The sequence below is a fragment of the Idiotropiscis lumnitzeri genome, chromosome 9 (genome assembly GCF_059441095.1).
Source record: "Idiotropiscis lumnitzeri isolate Australia: NSW breed Sydney's pygmy pipehorse chromosome 9, RoL_Ilum_1.0, whole genome shotgun sequence".
NCBI lineage: Eukaryota > Metazoa > Chordata > Actinopteri > Syngnathiformes > Syngnathidae > Idiotropiscis > Idiotropiscis lumnitzeri.
Window position 1 is genome coordinate 20,857,367 of NC_142399.1, and position 16,107 is coordinate 20,873,473.

Here is a 16,107-nt window from a genome sequence, read left to right on the forward strand (position 1 = left end):
TATTTGAATTATTTTGGAATCATGTGCTAATGACTTGTGTAATGTTTTTTTCCCTGAAAATTGAAACCAACACTTGTTACATTTATCTCCTCTGAATATGCCTCCATTTCAAACATAGATTTTTAGGTTGAAAAGTACTCTTGAAAATGTAGCATGCGTCTGTGCGATAACAGCGTTGATCCTACCCATAATATTTATTCAAATGTTTTGGTCAGTAAACTGTTAAAACAATGGCTGATCATTTTATTTGGTGGCACATTTACAGCCAGTTTTCGTGGTACGGTGTTTCGGTGGGAAAAAAAAGATAATGCCATCATTGCCAAGCAGTGAACAAGGTACTCCTCACGAGTTCTAATAGGCTTATAGACAGTGTTGCATCTCAGTATTTCAACGGGTCTTGACACTAGAAAAGGCAAGGCTGCTTTATTTATATAGCACATTTATTACACAAGGTAACTCAATGTGATTTGAATACTTATTTTGAAAAACACATTCAAAGTTATTTACAGATGAATAATTATTTTGAAAAACACATTCAAAGTTATTTACAGACAAAATAATGTGGAACGTTTAAAAGGAAAGACAAACACAATGAGAAGAATTTAAGTCATTTAAAAACAAAGTAATAATAAAGTTTGTCACAAAAATAAAGTAAGATCTCTGGCGTTCATCTTGTCTTCTTTTAAGCCTATCAGACAATTTTGACTGTCAAAAGCTCTCACTGATTCCACTAACTTTTCAACTGGTGGCACAGGCGCTTTCTCAACTTTCTCAGTTAGTCGCAACGGCACATGATTTGGTCACACGCTTGTTTGTGGAGTGGTACACAAAGACCATGCATGATTAATTGTCTTGATTGGAGTTTCAAGTAAAGATTGACTGCAGGTAGAGTTATTATATTTGAAAAGTAATTTATCGTGAATAGGAAGTTTGTTTGCAAATAACTTACTTAATTGCCACACATACACCTGAAATGAAACGCTCACATGTCCGCTAATAACCTACTTGTCAATTATTATTACTTGTTTTATTTGCTAAAATTTATAGTAAATCAAATTCTAAATATAAGACTGCAATTAATGCTCCTCAGAGCATTTTTTATTGTCATTATGTACGGAAAATAATGTTGCTTTACTATCGATACCAGATTTGTATTGTGAATTTTAGGGGACAAAAATAATGCAACACTATAATTTAAAATTACTGGTACAGCTCTAGCTGTTGCGAGATGCGCTATATAAATAAAAATGTTTTGTATTGTATTGTACTTGTAACAGAATGGTGACTGTGCGCTTATCTATTTCTTCCAGTGGTTCATGTGTAATCAATGTTCTCTTGTAAAACTGGAACTCTATATGGCAAATTGGGTCTCAGGAGCTTCAAACGTATTTGGTTGTGTGAAAGCATGTGGTTTGCACTTGGATCACTGGTGTCATTCTTATAATTGAATATTAGTCTTATTGTTTGTAATACCTTCGTTGTTCCTCTCTGAAACGAATAAGGGTCTTAATGTGGTCATCATGAGGCATGTTGCATTCATAGACTGCTTACACAGTAGGGCATTTCAAACCTCAGTTAATGTATTAAATGTTAATAACTACAAATCTGCATGTGGTTCCCGTCGCTGCTCCTAGTTGCCCCTTCATTAATGTTTCTGTTTTGTTTGTTTTTTTAGGTTTAAAAAAAGCCTATTTTTTGCTGATTTGGAGTGATGTTTCGGACAAACGTCATACCTGATTGAGTTTGTTTTTATACAAAATACAAAAAAGTACCTGAGCTCTTGCATTTAAAGTTGGCTTCTTGTTCAGCAATTTTTGCAATCCTCCAATGGTAATAGAACGTGGTTATTTTATTTGCTTAAAACTCTTCATTTATAGTGCATCTTTTACAAATGCAATGGAAAATGTACTGTCAAAAATGACTCATATTTGGGCCATATTTAAAATAGCATTATAGTCATAACATCTGGTTCGGAAGTGTATGGTCTTTATGTAGCGAACGCTGCAGCATTTAATTTGTCCATCCCTGATCTAAACAATAGCTGCTAATTAGCGGATAAACTGCGAATAACGACAGTGTCACTCTGAAATTTACTTTATGCTCGAACTTGGGCACTGCACTTCATTACAGCTGGGATTTTTTTTTTTAAATGCTTTATAAAAAAATAAAAAAAGTTGACCCTCTGTTTTGATGTCAGATGTTGTGGGAGAATGGCATCAATGGGATCCTCGCTGATGAGATGGGACTGGGAAAGACGATCCAGTGTATCGCACACATCGCCATGATGATTGAAAAGAAAGTCATGGGCCCCTTCTTGGTGGTGGCACCACTCTCCACTCTACCCAACTGGATCAGTGAGTTCAAGCGCTTCACACCAGAGGTAAGAGGCTGGACTACTGAGTACATTGGCCTGACCCTAACACTCTACTAATTGCTACGGCCTGCTGTGGGATATTGTTTTACCTTTGGAAAGCTGTTGTTACGATGTGGGAGTACTCTAACTTTCCAACTAAAGAAGGCCCAATTAATCTTGAGGGTGCTACACTTACAAATGATTTTACTGATTTTACATTTGTCCTTTCATTAAATTGAATTCCAACTTATTAATCAAATAAATAAATAACAATAATAATAATAGCCATAAAACGGTAAGTCGTGTTCCTTTGTCCATATGAATTTGGGCACTAATAAGGCACATGATTGGATCCCAGCCGCAAGATCGCCCAATGACGGCACAAGTGGCTTTATCCCGTGTGATGATTGGCTGCGACGACTTAATACAGTTAATGAATGGCACTTTTGAATGTTATGTTCAGAAACCCCTGACGTTATATAAAATCGAACCAGATAGCACTTCCTCCCGATAATCGACACGCCATGAATCTTCGTACAGAGCCGACATTTATTCATTTGTCGCCATCAAACTATAAGACACATACAACAATGTAAATAGAAAATGAAAAGAAACATACAGAAACTCCATCAAATGAATGAGTGTAAACATATTTGTTGGAGCAGTTTTCTTTTGAGTAATGCAGTATGGCAACACCACCACTAGGGCAATTGATGATGTCAGCACTGGTTGCATTCATCCATAAATAACGAATGCAGGACAGGTGGGGGAACGCTGGTCGGATACCGTTTTTCAACCGCACTTACTCAAGACGCATTATTTATGTACAAACTGGAAGATAGAAGATAGTATATTGTATTGATTACCGCATATGCGCGTATGGTTTTGATTTGAAGTTTGGAAGACCGTAGCCATTGATTTATTTATTTGATTTACTTGACTTCACGGCATGACATCTGGACTGAAATGACTACGATTAAGACTAACCCTTGACTGTTTGACGTGACATACATAACTACACATCAACATCAAGACCAGTGAAGCCGAGCGAACGTCGTCGCAACTTCAACCCATGGTGAGTGAGTGCGCGTTAAAACTTTCTTTCGCCAGCGTATCATTGAAACGGCAGTAACAAAAGGTTGAAAAACGTCCGAAAGGAAAGTAATTGACGAAAGAAGTAAAAGTTTGAAGACGGAACGCTGTCGTGTGGATAGTGGCGTGGTCGTTTGGAATGATTGATCGTTTATAAATAAAGTGAATCGTTTAATGGTGATCGTTCAGCCAACGCGGAATGAATTGACGTGACGCATTATTGAAACGCATGCAGCTTAAAGATAGAGGTATGTATTGTTTTTAACGCTTGCAAATGTTAAACGAAGCACAAGTGAACAAAAATATTCCAATCTCCCGTGTTGACTTTGCCGATTGTATATCGTGATAGAGACGCTATTTTTTGAACAACGAACGAGCCAGTCAAGTCGCTGTCAAAACAAACGCCGCCTTGTCGCTGTAGGTTGCGTGTACGCATATTCGTGAAGTTAACACGATGTCTCGCACCAATGATAATAATGGCAATCTCGACCAAACTATTGGGATTGAGGATCTTAATAAAGGCAGAACCCAAAATGACATTAAGTGTCTCGCCCATGAAATGGAAGAATTTGATCCCAATCATTCCGACGCTGATAAAATGGCGGGTGACAAAATTAAGACATCAGAACCTGAGAAAGTGACCCCCAAACCAGTCGAACATGGGAAAAGAAAACCCAAACTAACTGAGAAGGCTCTGAAGAATAAAATAGAGGGATTAATAAAACATAGATCTGCTAAATATAGTAAATTAACATCAAAGATGAATTACATTGAGTCCATTATGCAAGTAGGATACGATGACATCGAAATAATCACCCAATCATACAGCAATTTCAACGAAATAACTGAAGAAAAACAATTTCAAAAAACAATTTATGAATTGCTCAAAGAGGAAGAAAGGGATGTGGATCACACACATTGGTACCTGCCCAAAGCTGCTCAGATCTATAAATTTAGAATAACAGTAAAAAAATGGCTGCAAAAGGCAACAACAGTTGAACAGTGGGTGCAACAAAGTACAGAATTTCCTTCTAATCAACAACAACATCTGAAGAAAGCTAAAGGACAACGAACGCAGTCCAACTGTGAAAGGGAAAGTCAGGATTCTTGTGTATCAGTGGGAATAATGAGCAAATTGGAGCGGGATACCAAAAAGAGCAAATGTAGCAGCCGCTCATCCTCAACCAGATGTAACGCTGAAGTGGAGAGCGCTGCACTTTTAGTCCAGGTCGAAGGTCTAAAGAAAGCACAGGCCCTTGAACAAGAAGAAGCTAAATTAAAGGCGAAAAGAGAAATGTTGGTTCTTGAAATGCAACTTGCTGCTGCAGATGCAAAACTCAAAACCTATGAGGACATGAGTTTAAGTGTAAAGGGCAACAAATCAAGGCCAAAGAAAGGATTAGAACTCCGTTATGGTAATGGTGAATGGGATATTGATGACGGCACTGCTACGGGAACTGACGATGCTGATGATGAATGTGACAATGATGATGGTAATGGTGAGCGGAGTGGAAAAACAGGTTGGCAACCACAACCATTTGATTGTTTTAACGGGACCAGGCCTCAAACACCATCGCCCACACACAGCAAAACCACCAATGCCAAGCCGACCCAGAAACCAACTGACTCCAGTTCAGAGCTATTAAAAATGATGCAAAAGCAAAACGAAATAACCGAAATGCTAATTAAAGAGCAGAGACTTTCCACTTTACCTGCGAAGGAGCTCACAATTTTTAAGGGAGACACCCTGCATTACCATACCTTTATACGCACTTTTGAGCACTGCATTGAAAGCAAAATGGACAATGCTCGTGATCTATTATTCTTTTTGGACCAATATACTGATTGGTCAACCGAGAATACTTGTGCAAAGCTGCATTCATATGCCACCAGCACAAGGATATGGAAAAGCAAAAAGACTGTTACAGAGACACTATGGAAGTGATATTCTCATTGCATCAGCCTACCGAAGGAAGGTTTTGAACTGGCAGGTGCTTAAATCAGAGGACTCCTTGGGACTGAAGGAATATGGTTTATTCCTGCGCAGTTGCGCAAATGCGATGGTAGATGTAAAGTCCCTCAATGACTTAAACACCACCACTCACCTACGCACCATAGTTTCAAAGCTTCCCTTTAAGCTGAGGGATAGATGGAGAAGTGTAGCCTTCGAGTACCAGGAACGTACCAAGGCCAGAGCCAAGTTCAAGCAGCTGGTAAACTTTGTTGAAAAACAAGCAAAGATGGCATGTGACCCAACATTCGGGACAATCCAAGACACTGCCATACCACAACGAAAGGACGAAAGGAAAATGACTTTCCCTCCTAAAATAAAACCTGTCTCAACGGCGTACAAGAGCAGCTTCACCGCCATGGCAACCGAGGAATCGGCTCAAGGTCAAGCCCCAGACCTAGCATCCCGAAAAGTATGTCTGTGCTGTAAAAGGAGCCATGCTATTGAAGACTGCAAAGAATTGAGTAACAAAAAGAGGGAAGAGAAAGTTGAGTTCTTCAAATCAAATGGAATCTGTTTTGGCTGCATGAACAAAGGTCACATTAGCAAGGACTGCAGAAAAAGACATACCTGCAAAATCTGCACATTGAAGCATCCTACAATGCTACACATTGAAAGGACAAAGACAGACGACAAGCAAGAGACACCAGTCGCAGGTACAGACAAGACGCCAACAGTAGCCAGTGCTCTTGTGTCTTTCGAGAAGCACCTTCATATCGGGGCCGGTGACACCCAGACACTCGCCATAGTTCCTGGTAAAGGTGAAAATGGCAAACAGCAATACTTGTGTGCAAACGTACGCCTTTCTAGATTCAGGTGGCACAGCAACGTTTTGCACAACTGCTTTGCAAAGACGACTAAATGCCCGCGGAAGGAAAACGAGAATTTTAGTGAAAACCCTTGGACACCAGAAGACGATAACTGTGGAAAAAATCTCAGGCCTTGAAGTTCCTAATCTTGCGGAAAATGACTTCATAAAGCTGCCGGCAGTATACACCCAAGATGAGATACCTGTAACAAAGGAGCAAATTCCAACATCGGAATCACTGAAGGAATGGGATTACCTAAAGGAGGTGAAATTGACCCGTATTGATTCAAATGTGGACCTTCTTATTGGAACAAACGCTCCTCAAACCATGGAACCATGGAAGGTAATCAACAGCAGAGACAACAGTCCATATGCTGTTCGAACAAGATTAGGATGGGTGGTTAATGGACTTTTGAATACTTGCAATGGCACAGATGATCAGCCTCCAGAGATACACAGTCATTGTATTTCAGTAATGAATTTAGAAGATCTCGTGAAACAGAACTTTAATCACGACTTTCCGGAAAAATCGTATGAAGAAAAGGCAGAAATGTCCATGGAGGACAAAAGGTTCATGGACATAATGTCCTCCTCGGTTGAAATGAAGAATGGACATTACCAGATGAAGCTCCCCTTCAAGAAAACCAATATTTTTATGCCTAACAACAAAGAGCTGGCGGAATACCGTGCCCGGAGCTTCGAAAACAAGTTGCGGAAAGATTCGCATTTTCACCACGAATATACAAATTTTTTGGACGAAGTCATCAAGAAAGGTCATGCGGAACTTGTCCCACAGGAGCAGTTGGTGCTGGAGGAGGGAAAGGTTTGGTATCTTCCTCATCATGGTGTGCGACACCCAAAGAAGCACAAACTTCGAGTTGTGTTTGATTGCCCTGCCCAGTTCCAAGGTGTTTCACTTAATGACGAGCTGATTCCAGGACCGAATCTCACTAACACATTGTTAGGAGTACTCACTCTGTTCCGGCTAGAGCCATTTGCATTGATGGCGGACATAGAAGGGATGTACCACCAAGTCCGAGTGTGCCCAGAGGACATTAATTTTCTTCGATTTTTATGGTGGCCAGGTGGCGACATCACAAAAGCAATTACAGAGTACAGGATGACTGTACATTTGTTTGGCGCGACATCCTCCGCAAGCTGCGCCAGCTATGCCTTAAAAGGGACTGTTGAGGACAATAAGGAGAAGTTCTCTAAGGAAGCTGTCGAAACACTGCTGCACAATTTTTATGTGGATGACTGTTTAAAGTCTGTATCGACTGAAGCTCAAGCTACAAAATTATGTGAGGAGTTAACCTCCCTCTGTGCACAGGGAGGATTTAGACTTGCCAAATGGGTCTGTAACAGTAAGAAGGCGCTGGCACACCTACCAGAAGAGGAACGTGCCACAGAAGTAAAGGATTTTGATTTGGACAAAGAACGCTTACCCGTTGAACGAGCTCTTGGGGTGGGATGGAGCATTGAAGACGACTCTTTTGTGTTTCGTGTCTCCTTAAAGACATTTTTACAAAGTTTGAAAATCAATAGGAAGGAAGTAACTATCGCTGTTCAAACAAAAGAGAAGAACCAAGTAAAGCAAAAGCTCATGATAGAACTTGAGATGAAGGCATTGAAAGATTCCATCCGAGCACAGAAGCTTGCCTTGGAAGACCTGAAGTCAGCAGAGATGGCTATTGTGCAGTTTTGTCAAGCAAAATCAGGGCCTTAAAGGATCAAGTCAGGAGCATCAAACGTCAAAGCTCAATTTCCAAGCTTGACCCACTGCTTGATAAAGGCATATTGAGAGTCGGAGGACGACTAAATAGGCTAGCAATGCCAGAAGGCATGAAGCACCCAATCCTTCTCCCAAAGGGACACCACGTGTCAATCTCCTGATGGAACATACTCACAGGCAAGTGGGGCATAGTGGGAGGAATCACACGCTATCAGTATTAAGACAGAAATATTGGATCCCCTGTGCCAACACTCTTTGCCGAAAGGTCATCAACGACTGTGTAGTATGCAGGAGGCTAAGAGGCAGTACTGGTGAGCAGAAGATGGCAGACTTACCAACAGACAGGATCACTCCGGATCTTCCACTATTTACTAATGTTGTAGTTGATTATTTTGGCCCCATTGAGATCAAGCGTGGGAGGAGCATAATGAAACGGTATGGAGTCCTCTTCACATGTTTGGCCAGCCGTGCAATACACCTTGAAGTGGCCCATTCTCTTGATACAGATTCTTGCATAAATGCTCTCAGACGCTTTATTTGTCGACGAGGTCAAGTGAATGAACTACGATCCGACAACGGGACTAATTTTGTCTCTGCAGAAAGAGAATTGAAGGAAGCGATTGGGGAATGGAATCAGGATCAGATCACCCAAGCCATGCAGCAGAAGGGCGTAAGGTGGACCTTCAATCCCCCTGCTGCTGCCCACCATGGAGGCGTGTGGGAAAGATTAATCAGGATATTGAAAAGGACTTTGCTTTCCATTACAAGGCAGCAAATTCTGGACGATGAGAGCCTCGTCACTGTCATCTGTGAGGTGGAAGCCATCCTTAATAGCCGTCCATTGACCACCCTGTCCGATGATCCTAACGATTTGGAACCGCTGACCCCAAATCACCTCCTGCTATTAAAGGTAAAGACTTTGCTGCCACCTGGACTCATCAAGCAAACCGATTCATATGCCAGACGACGCTGGCGACAAGTACAGTATATAGCAGATTTGTTCTGGTCCAGATGGGTAAAGGAATACCTTCCACTTATGCAAGAACGCCATAAATGGAGCAGAAGCAGAAGAAACTTTGTTAAAGGAGATGTTGTGCTGATTGCTGATGCCAACTCCCCAAGAGGATCTTGGGTTATTGCCAGAGTGGTAGATACAAACCCTGATCAAAGAGGAACTGTAAGAAGTGTGAAACTTCAGACGCCGACCAGTATTATAGGGAGACCGATAACCAAGATCTGTCTGCTGGTTCCAGCTGGTCAATGACGCACCTTCTCGAAAGTGCGATTGGCCAAATTGGTATTTATTTATATTGTACGATGCTCCAAATTTTGAGTATTATTATTTCGCTTTGCCCATAATAATAGGGGCCGGTATGTTGGAGCAGTTTTCTTTTGAGTAATGCAGTATGGCAACACCACCACTAGGGCAATTGATGACGTCGGCACTGGTTGCGTTCATCCATAAATAACGAATGCAGGACAGGTGGGGGAACGCTGGTCGGATACCGTTTTTCAACCGCACTTACTCAAGACGCATTATTTATGTACAAACTGGAAGATAGAAGATAGTATATTGTATTGATTACCGCATATGCGCGTATGGTTTTGATTTGAAGTTTGGAAGACCGTAGCCATTGATTTATTTATTTGATTTACTTGACTTCACGGCATGACATCTGGACTGAAATGACTACGATTAAGACTAACCCTTGACTGTTTGACGTGACATACATAACTACACATCAACATCAAGACCAGTGAAGCCGAGCGAACGTCATCGCAACTTCAACCCATGGTGAGTGAGTGCGCGTTAAAACTTTCTTTCGCCAGCGTATCATTGAAACGGCAGTAACAATATTAGTGGCAGAAACATGTCTCCATGGCTGCGCAATTATTCTTGAGGGAAATTAGCTCCAAATCTTGGCAGAAAAGTTACTTCAGAAATTGATCATTCCAAACGTAAAATATTAACTATCTACACAACTATACACACAAAAATGAGCACGCTATTAATCTGTAATCATCCAGGGCAATGTTTACATTATTATTCGCCTGACAAACAAGGTTTGGTAGGCTTCTTGGTTCTGATAACAACTAGCTGTTACTAGTAAAGAAGAGATATGTTTGATAGAGTTTGTATTTGTGGTATTGTTTTAGAACAAGTTCATACAATTCAATGTTGTTAAAACGTTTCTTTGTGTTGCTTTTAGTGAAATAAAGCCACAACAGTTGGCAAATAAAATGTTTTGGTTCTCAGCTTATTTTGGAGCAATGAGCACTGATTCCACTGTTACCACTTTGTTTGTAATGCATTTAATCCTTAGTAGTCGATCGAAAGTCTTTGCTTTTGTGTGGAAACCTTGTATGAATAATGATGAAACCCAGTGTTCATGGTGTTTATATATTCTGACAAATGTTTTGGCCTCTTTGTTTGTGGCCAACTAAGCATGTTGGATGTGTAAATTACTTTGGAAAATGCAGTTCGTTCACTGCATTAATGTAGACTGGCAGGTAAAACAATTGTCAACACTACAGTGATACGCAGCCAATCAGGACACGGGATAAAGCCACTCGTGCTCTCATTGGTTGATCTTGCGGGTGGGTACTATGTGCCTTATAAGTGCTGGTGGGTGTATCCAAAGCCTCAAACTTCATTGTCTTCGAAGCAACGCCTCTTACTGCATTATGGCTCTATTTTTATAGATTTTTTTTATGAATATGCTGGAAAAATCCACAAAACACTAAAGCCTCAAAAAGTGAAGCGTGAAAGTGGCAAGGGATTACTTTCTAAGAAAAAAAAAAAACAACAAATAGTATTGTTCGGTGTGTATTTATAAGGGACGTAATGATTCACTCAAGCACAGATTTGATTTTCAGTTCTCAAATCTAATTAGATTTTTTTATTATTTTTTTTAAACCCCTACCATCCTTTTCTTTGTGCGCCCGTGTTGTGCTGCAGCCGTCCACAAAAGTAATGCGTGTTGTTTGGCGCAAGTGTGTATGTTCAGTGTATTTTAAATGGAACCAACAACTATACTCGGCTGAGTTGTACTAATTGTATGAAACTACCTCTAAATACTAAAACACATACTTGTAAACATATTTCACTTTACTTGGGCACCAATCCATTTTTTAATGTAGGCAGGACTGAAGTCATATGAATAAATTAAGGAAATGCTGTGCTAAAGAACGCGAAAATAAATAAACACTTGAATGGATTAATTTTGTTTTTATTTAACCTTAATACAGAATATTTTGTTTTACTGCTCTCATAAGTAGAATATAATCTACACATTTGAAATGTGGTATTTACCTGAACCCCTTATTACTTTTTATTAGTGTTTGCTTGCTCTTATTGGCACCAATAAAGGGATTTCTAAATTCTAAAAAGGAGAGGAAAAAAACCTTTAAACATTAAATTTTTTTTTAAACCACAGTAATTTAGTATATTCTAACAACCTGGTAGGTTATTTATTTTTTATAAATTTGGTGTTGCTGTTAATGGCTTGTGGCAAATGGGTCATGTTGTGTAGCTTTGAGTACTGAGATTTCTGCATTCGTAAATGCAACACATAGTCCATGGTCACCATCGAGTGACCGTGACATGAGAGAGTGGCTATGGTTCACGTCATTGCTAATCGACGCTTTTATTTATTTATTTTTTTGCATCAATGGATGTTTTAAGGAGCATTAACCAATTATATCAATTTTTGTTGAGTCTTTACATACTAGTTATTATAACATTATCCAGAGACCTCTGAAACCCTCAAAAGCAGCATGTTTGTCAAATTTCCTAAGCCACGCGAGTCCAATAATGTCCAACCAATTGTCTTGCATGTTCAGAGTTACGTTCAGCCATTTGCAAAATTTTCTGGTGCATGTCTCCATTTCTAATAACAACATGAGCGGGGGCATGCTTTGAACTATTAAAACCACTTGAGTAAAATAGATCAGATCTCCACTTTGGTGCATAATTATAGGTCTCAAATAGTGTATAATTTTTAAAAATAGTAATAGTAATGAATTCATGATAATTTCCTTTGTTTTGATGTCATTTGCCTTTCTAGGTGTCTGTGCTGCTTTATCATGGCCCCCAACCACATAGGGGCAAACTGCTGAAGCACATATTCAAATCCCAGGGGTCCCTAAGCATGTGTCCCGTCGTCGTTACCTCATATGAGATTGCCATGATTGACAGAAAGCACCTTCAGGTATTATCGTTATTCTGTTTTGTTCAACTGGGTCAAAAAATGAATAAAGGTACTATAAATTGTGGTTGCCAACCAAATGGAAAATTTCTACCTTTATAGTTTCTTCTTTGTATTTAAGATTGAGGCAGATGTGAAATACTTTATTTAAAAGTACAAACTAATACTAGTTCTCATCTGTTTTTCCCCCCCCTTCCAGCGTTGTCAGTGGAAGTACTTAATTGTAGATGAAGGCCACAGAATAAAAAACCTCAACTGTCGACTAGTGCGGGAATTAAAACTGCTGCCCACTGACAACAAGCTGTTGATTACTGGGACTCCACTACAGAACAACTTGTCTGAGCTGTGGTCCCTCCTCAATTTTCTCTTGCCTGAGGTCTTTGATGACCTTAAGAGGTAAGAGTTCTTAGAGCCACATTTTCAGGATAGTTATCTACAGTTCAGTGTGGAAAGGTAAACTGTTTGAAAATGAATAGATGAGGGTTGGGCTGCAGCTATCGCATATTTTGGTATTTGGATATTCTACTGGAAATTCAAATGGAATAATCAGGTAGTTGGATTAACAAAAATATTTATTTACTTTTGCTTGGTAAAAGATACAGAAACAAATAAACACCTGGTTTTCACTAGCATTTTGCATCAGTTGTAGGCGCTTGACTGAGGACTGACTGACTCCATAGTAAAGTGCATTACATTAATGTAGCCGAGATGTAAGGAAGGCATGGATTGCTGCTTCTCAGTGCTGCTGGGAAAGAAAGGGCTTCACTATAGCCAGCTACCTTAGATGAAAAAAGCTGGATCGAACAACAGCACTGATTTGGCGATCTTTTTTTAAACTGTCCAGTTTAAAGCCCAAGTGTGAGACTGTTGGCTTTAGATAAGATGCCAGGGTGCCAAGGTCAACAGGGTTGAAAGTAGAAGGGCCACTGGGACCGAACACCATAACTTGTCTTCTTTTTGTTGAAATTCAAGAAATCGACATCCAGACTTTGATTTCCTCTAGACAGGATGAAAGTGGTATCGAGGAGAGAATGTATTTTTTGCTCAGCGGGACATAGATCTGACTGTCATCCGCATAGCAATGGAAGGAAATTCCATGTCAGCGATTAAACATCATTTCAGCACAATGTTGCATTGTTGTTGTCGGAGGCAACAATCGTGACAGGCCTAGGTGTATGTAATTTCTCCATCAGAGAAGTTGGCACAACTGGCTGTCCTTTATATAGTGATCACTGTCAAGTGTGCAGAGCTAAGGAATTGACTGGTCTTGTTCGTAATTTTAGCTTTGAGTCTTGGTTCGACATTGACACACTCGGGGAGGCAGAGAGTGTGGTGGCTGCTGAGCGTGAGGGGAACATCCTAAGCATGTTGCACCAGGTCAGTCCCCAAACACGTAGCACCGTACTTGAATATCGCTGATATTAGTTTTTGGATTGCATGTATTGTTGAGCCAGACTATTCTGCTATTTTTGTCTTAGATTCTGACTCCATTCTTGCTGAGGAGACTGAAGACTGATGTGACACTGGAGATTCCTCCAAAGAAAGAGATAATTGTTTATGCCCCTCTAACTGCCAAACAGGAGACCTTCTACACCGCTGTGGTGAACAAGACCATCTCAAAAGTGCTTGGTCTGCATAAGGTACCTTCGCTAACGACTAAGTTTCCACAACAGCTGGACCTGTAACAAAGCACTTTACATAGATACATCCATCCATCCACCTTCTATACCGCTTCTGTTCACTAGGGTCCCTGGGGGTGCTGGAGCCTATCCCAGCTATCTTCGGGCTGTAGGCGGGGGACACTCTGAACTGGTTGCCAGCCAATTGCAGGGCACACAGAGACGAACAGTCATTCGCGTTCACACTCATACCTAGGGGCAATTTTGAGTGACCTGCCATGCATGTTTTTGGAATGTGGGAGGAAACCGGAGTACCCGGAGGAAACCCACACAAGCACGGGGAGAACATGCAAACTCTACACAGGATGGCCGGGATTGAACCCACGCCCGATGCTGTCTCTCACTGTGAGGCCATCGTGCTAACCAGTCGGGCCACCATGTCGCCCAACTTTACATACAATATAACATAAAATGGCAACAAAGACAGTGAAAGCAGTACATTAAAACACAATTTGATGATTCTAACACATGTACAGTAGATGCCCGAAAAGTGCAGCACAGCGACAGCTTCATGTTGGGTGGAGGCATCTAAATGCTATCACCAGTACCGTATGAAAACTTGGAGTGCACCAATTATGATTTGACATATTTCGATCAAAGCCTTTTAATGCCGACCACAGAAACCTATCACCTCTAGTTGAATTTTTGCAGCCTGCAGCCAACTAGAAGCTGGCTTGTGTGGAGTGTTGTCTTCCCTTCACCTGAGCTGGGCAGTCCATCCTGGGGGTGGAACGGTCCGACCCTGCGGCTCGGCCGTACGCCTGTTCTTGGCCCTGGGGGTGGGGGGTGACAAATTTCAAAAAAGGGTTCAACTAAGCATGGAGGAGGATTTTAGTCTGGTCATGCACGGACGCATTATTTATCCATTTATTCATTTTTTGGGGGGCGGCTTAATGGAACGGGGTCGGGAACCGAAAGATTTTATGAATTAGACCGGAGGGTCGAGGCCGGAAAGGCACCCAGGTTGCAGCCGGAGGCCAGGGGACTGTCCGGCAAAAGAGGGTCAAGTGCCCAGCTGTGCCTCTCACCTTCATTAACACTGCGCAACCCACATGGGAGGTTTATGCAAAATTCGCTATATAAATAAAGTTGTATTGTATTTGCGTGTGATGTTAAGTTAGTGGTGAGAGCTGTTAAAAAGCTTCAAATCAACTAATTTAATACAGCCTTTAAAGAGCAAACCCTTGGCCACTCAAGAACACAGACAGCGGCAACCAGCAAACCTAAGCTTAAAGTGTACCCCTGGCACACCATTTTGAGGTATTGAGGGGGAGATGGAGTACTATCTGGTATTCACGTTTTTGTGTCTGGTCTTGGATTTGACAAAATAATCATCACCACTTTAAAGCTTCCCACAGTGTTGTAACGATATCATTTTTTCTTTAACCTCGATTCGATACCAGCAAAAAAAATCTCGGTAGCACTGTGGGCTAAAAAAATAAATCACCTTTTTATTAATATTTTTGAGGTTTTCATTTTAAATGGTTGACATTGATCTGTATAACAGTCAATATATTTCTGAAATGGTGTAAAGAATTGCAATTTAACTTTTTACATTTTTGTAAACAATTGTTGGGTAACACAATTTCAGAGTTAAACTTTTTATGTATCTTAATATTTTATATATCTTATAATATGCATCACACTCATAATCGAATGTTAACTTAACTCCTAACCTCAAACATAATGAATATTCAATAAACCTTAAGCGAAAACTGAAAATGTAAAAAGTGATATGTAAATGTAGATTAAGCCAAATTAGAGAGCGACGACCACACGCATGATTTTAATACAATGTGTTAGTCTTGAAAAAGCACATTTTATAGCTACATTTAAAAGTGGTGAACTGCAAGAAATACAGTGCAATTCTTACGGTACTGTAGACTAGAATAACAACTTATTTTTTGCCGGTCACAGTTTTTGGTCTTTCCTGACTCATCAGCCTCACACCCAAAGTACTTTTACATTTTGGATGCTCACATGAAATGGGTTGTGAAGCACCTCCACACCCCGCTGCTGCCATCTTAGTCTGACAAATTTTGGTTTCGCCGGTCACAGGTGTTCAGAAGCTTATGGTCAAGACATTGAAGGCTACGTCTTCTTCATTTCCCACATGCTGCTGTTCACAGCACACACCATTGGTTTCTGGAGAGAGCGTGCGTGTTGGTGTAATCAGAATGAGGCTGCGAGAAAATTATTGATACTATATTAATGCAATATCTTG

At 40.6% G+C, this 16,107-nt stretch overlaps 1 protein-coding gene across 1 annotated transcript in view; it reads left to right on the plus strand.

Annotated features, from left to right (window-relative positions):
* The window catches only part of hells (helicase, lymphoid specific), a 29,784-nt gene that overhangs the window by 4,262 nt on the left and 9,415 nt on the right, over positions 1-16,107 (plus strand). Inside the window, exons 10-14 of the mRNA XM_088305479.1 lie at positions 2,198-2,380; positions 12,064-12,207; positions 12,404-12,600; positions 13,488-13,581; positions 13,683-13,844. Of these exons, the coding sequence (XP_088161605.1) occupies positions 2,198-2,380; positions 12,064-12,207; positions 12,404-12,600; positions 13,488-13,581; positions 13,683-13,844 (780 nt within the window). The remainder of the gene's footprint in view (positions 1-2,197; positions 2,381-12,063; positions 12,208-12,403; positions 12,601-13,487; positions 13,582-13,682; positions 13,845-16,107) is intronic.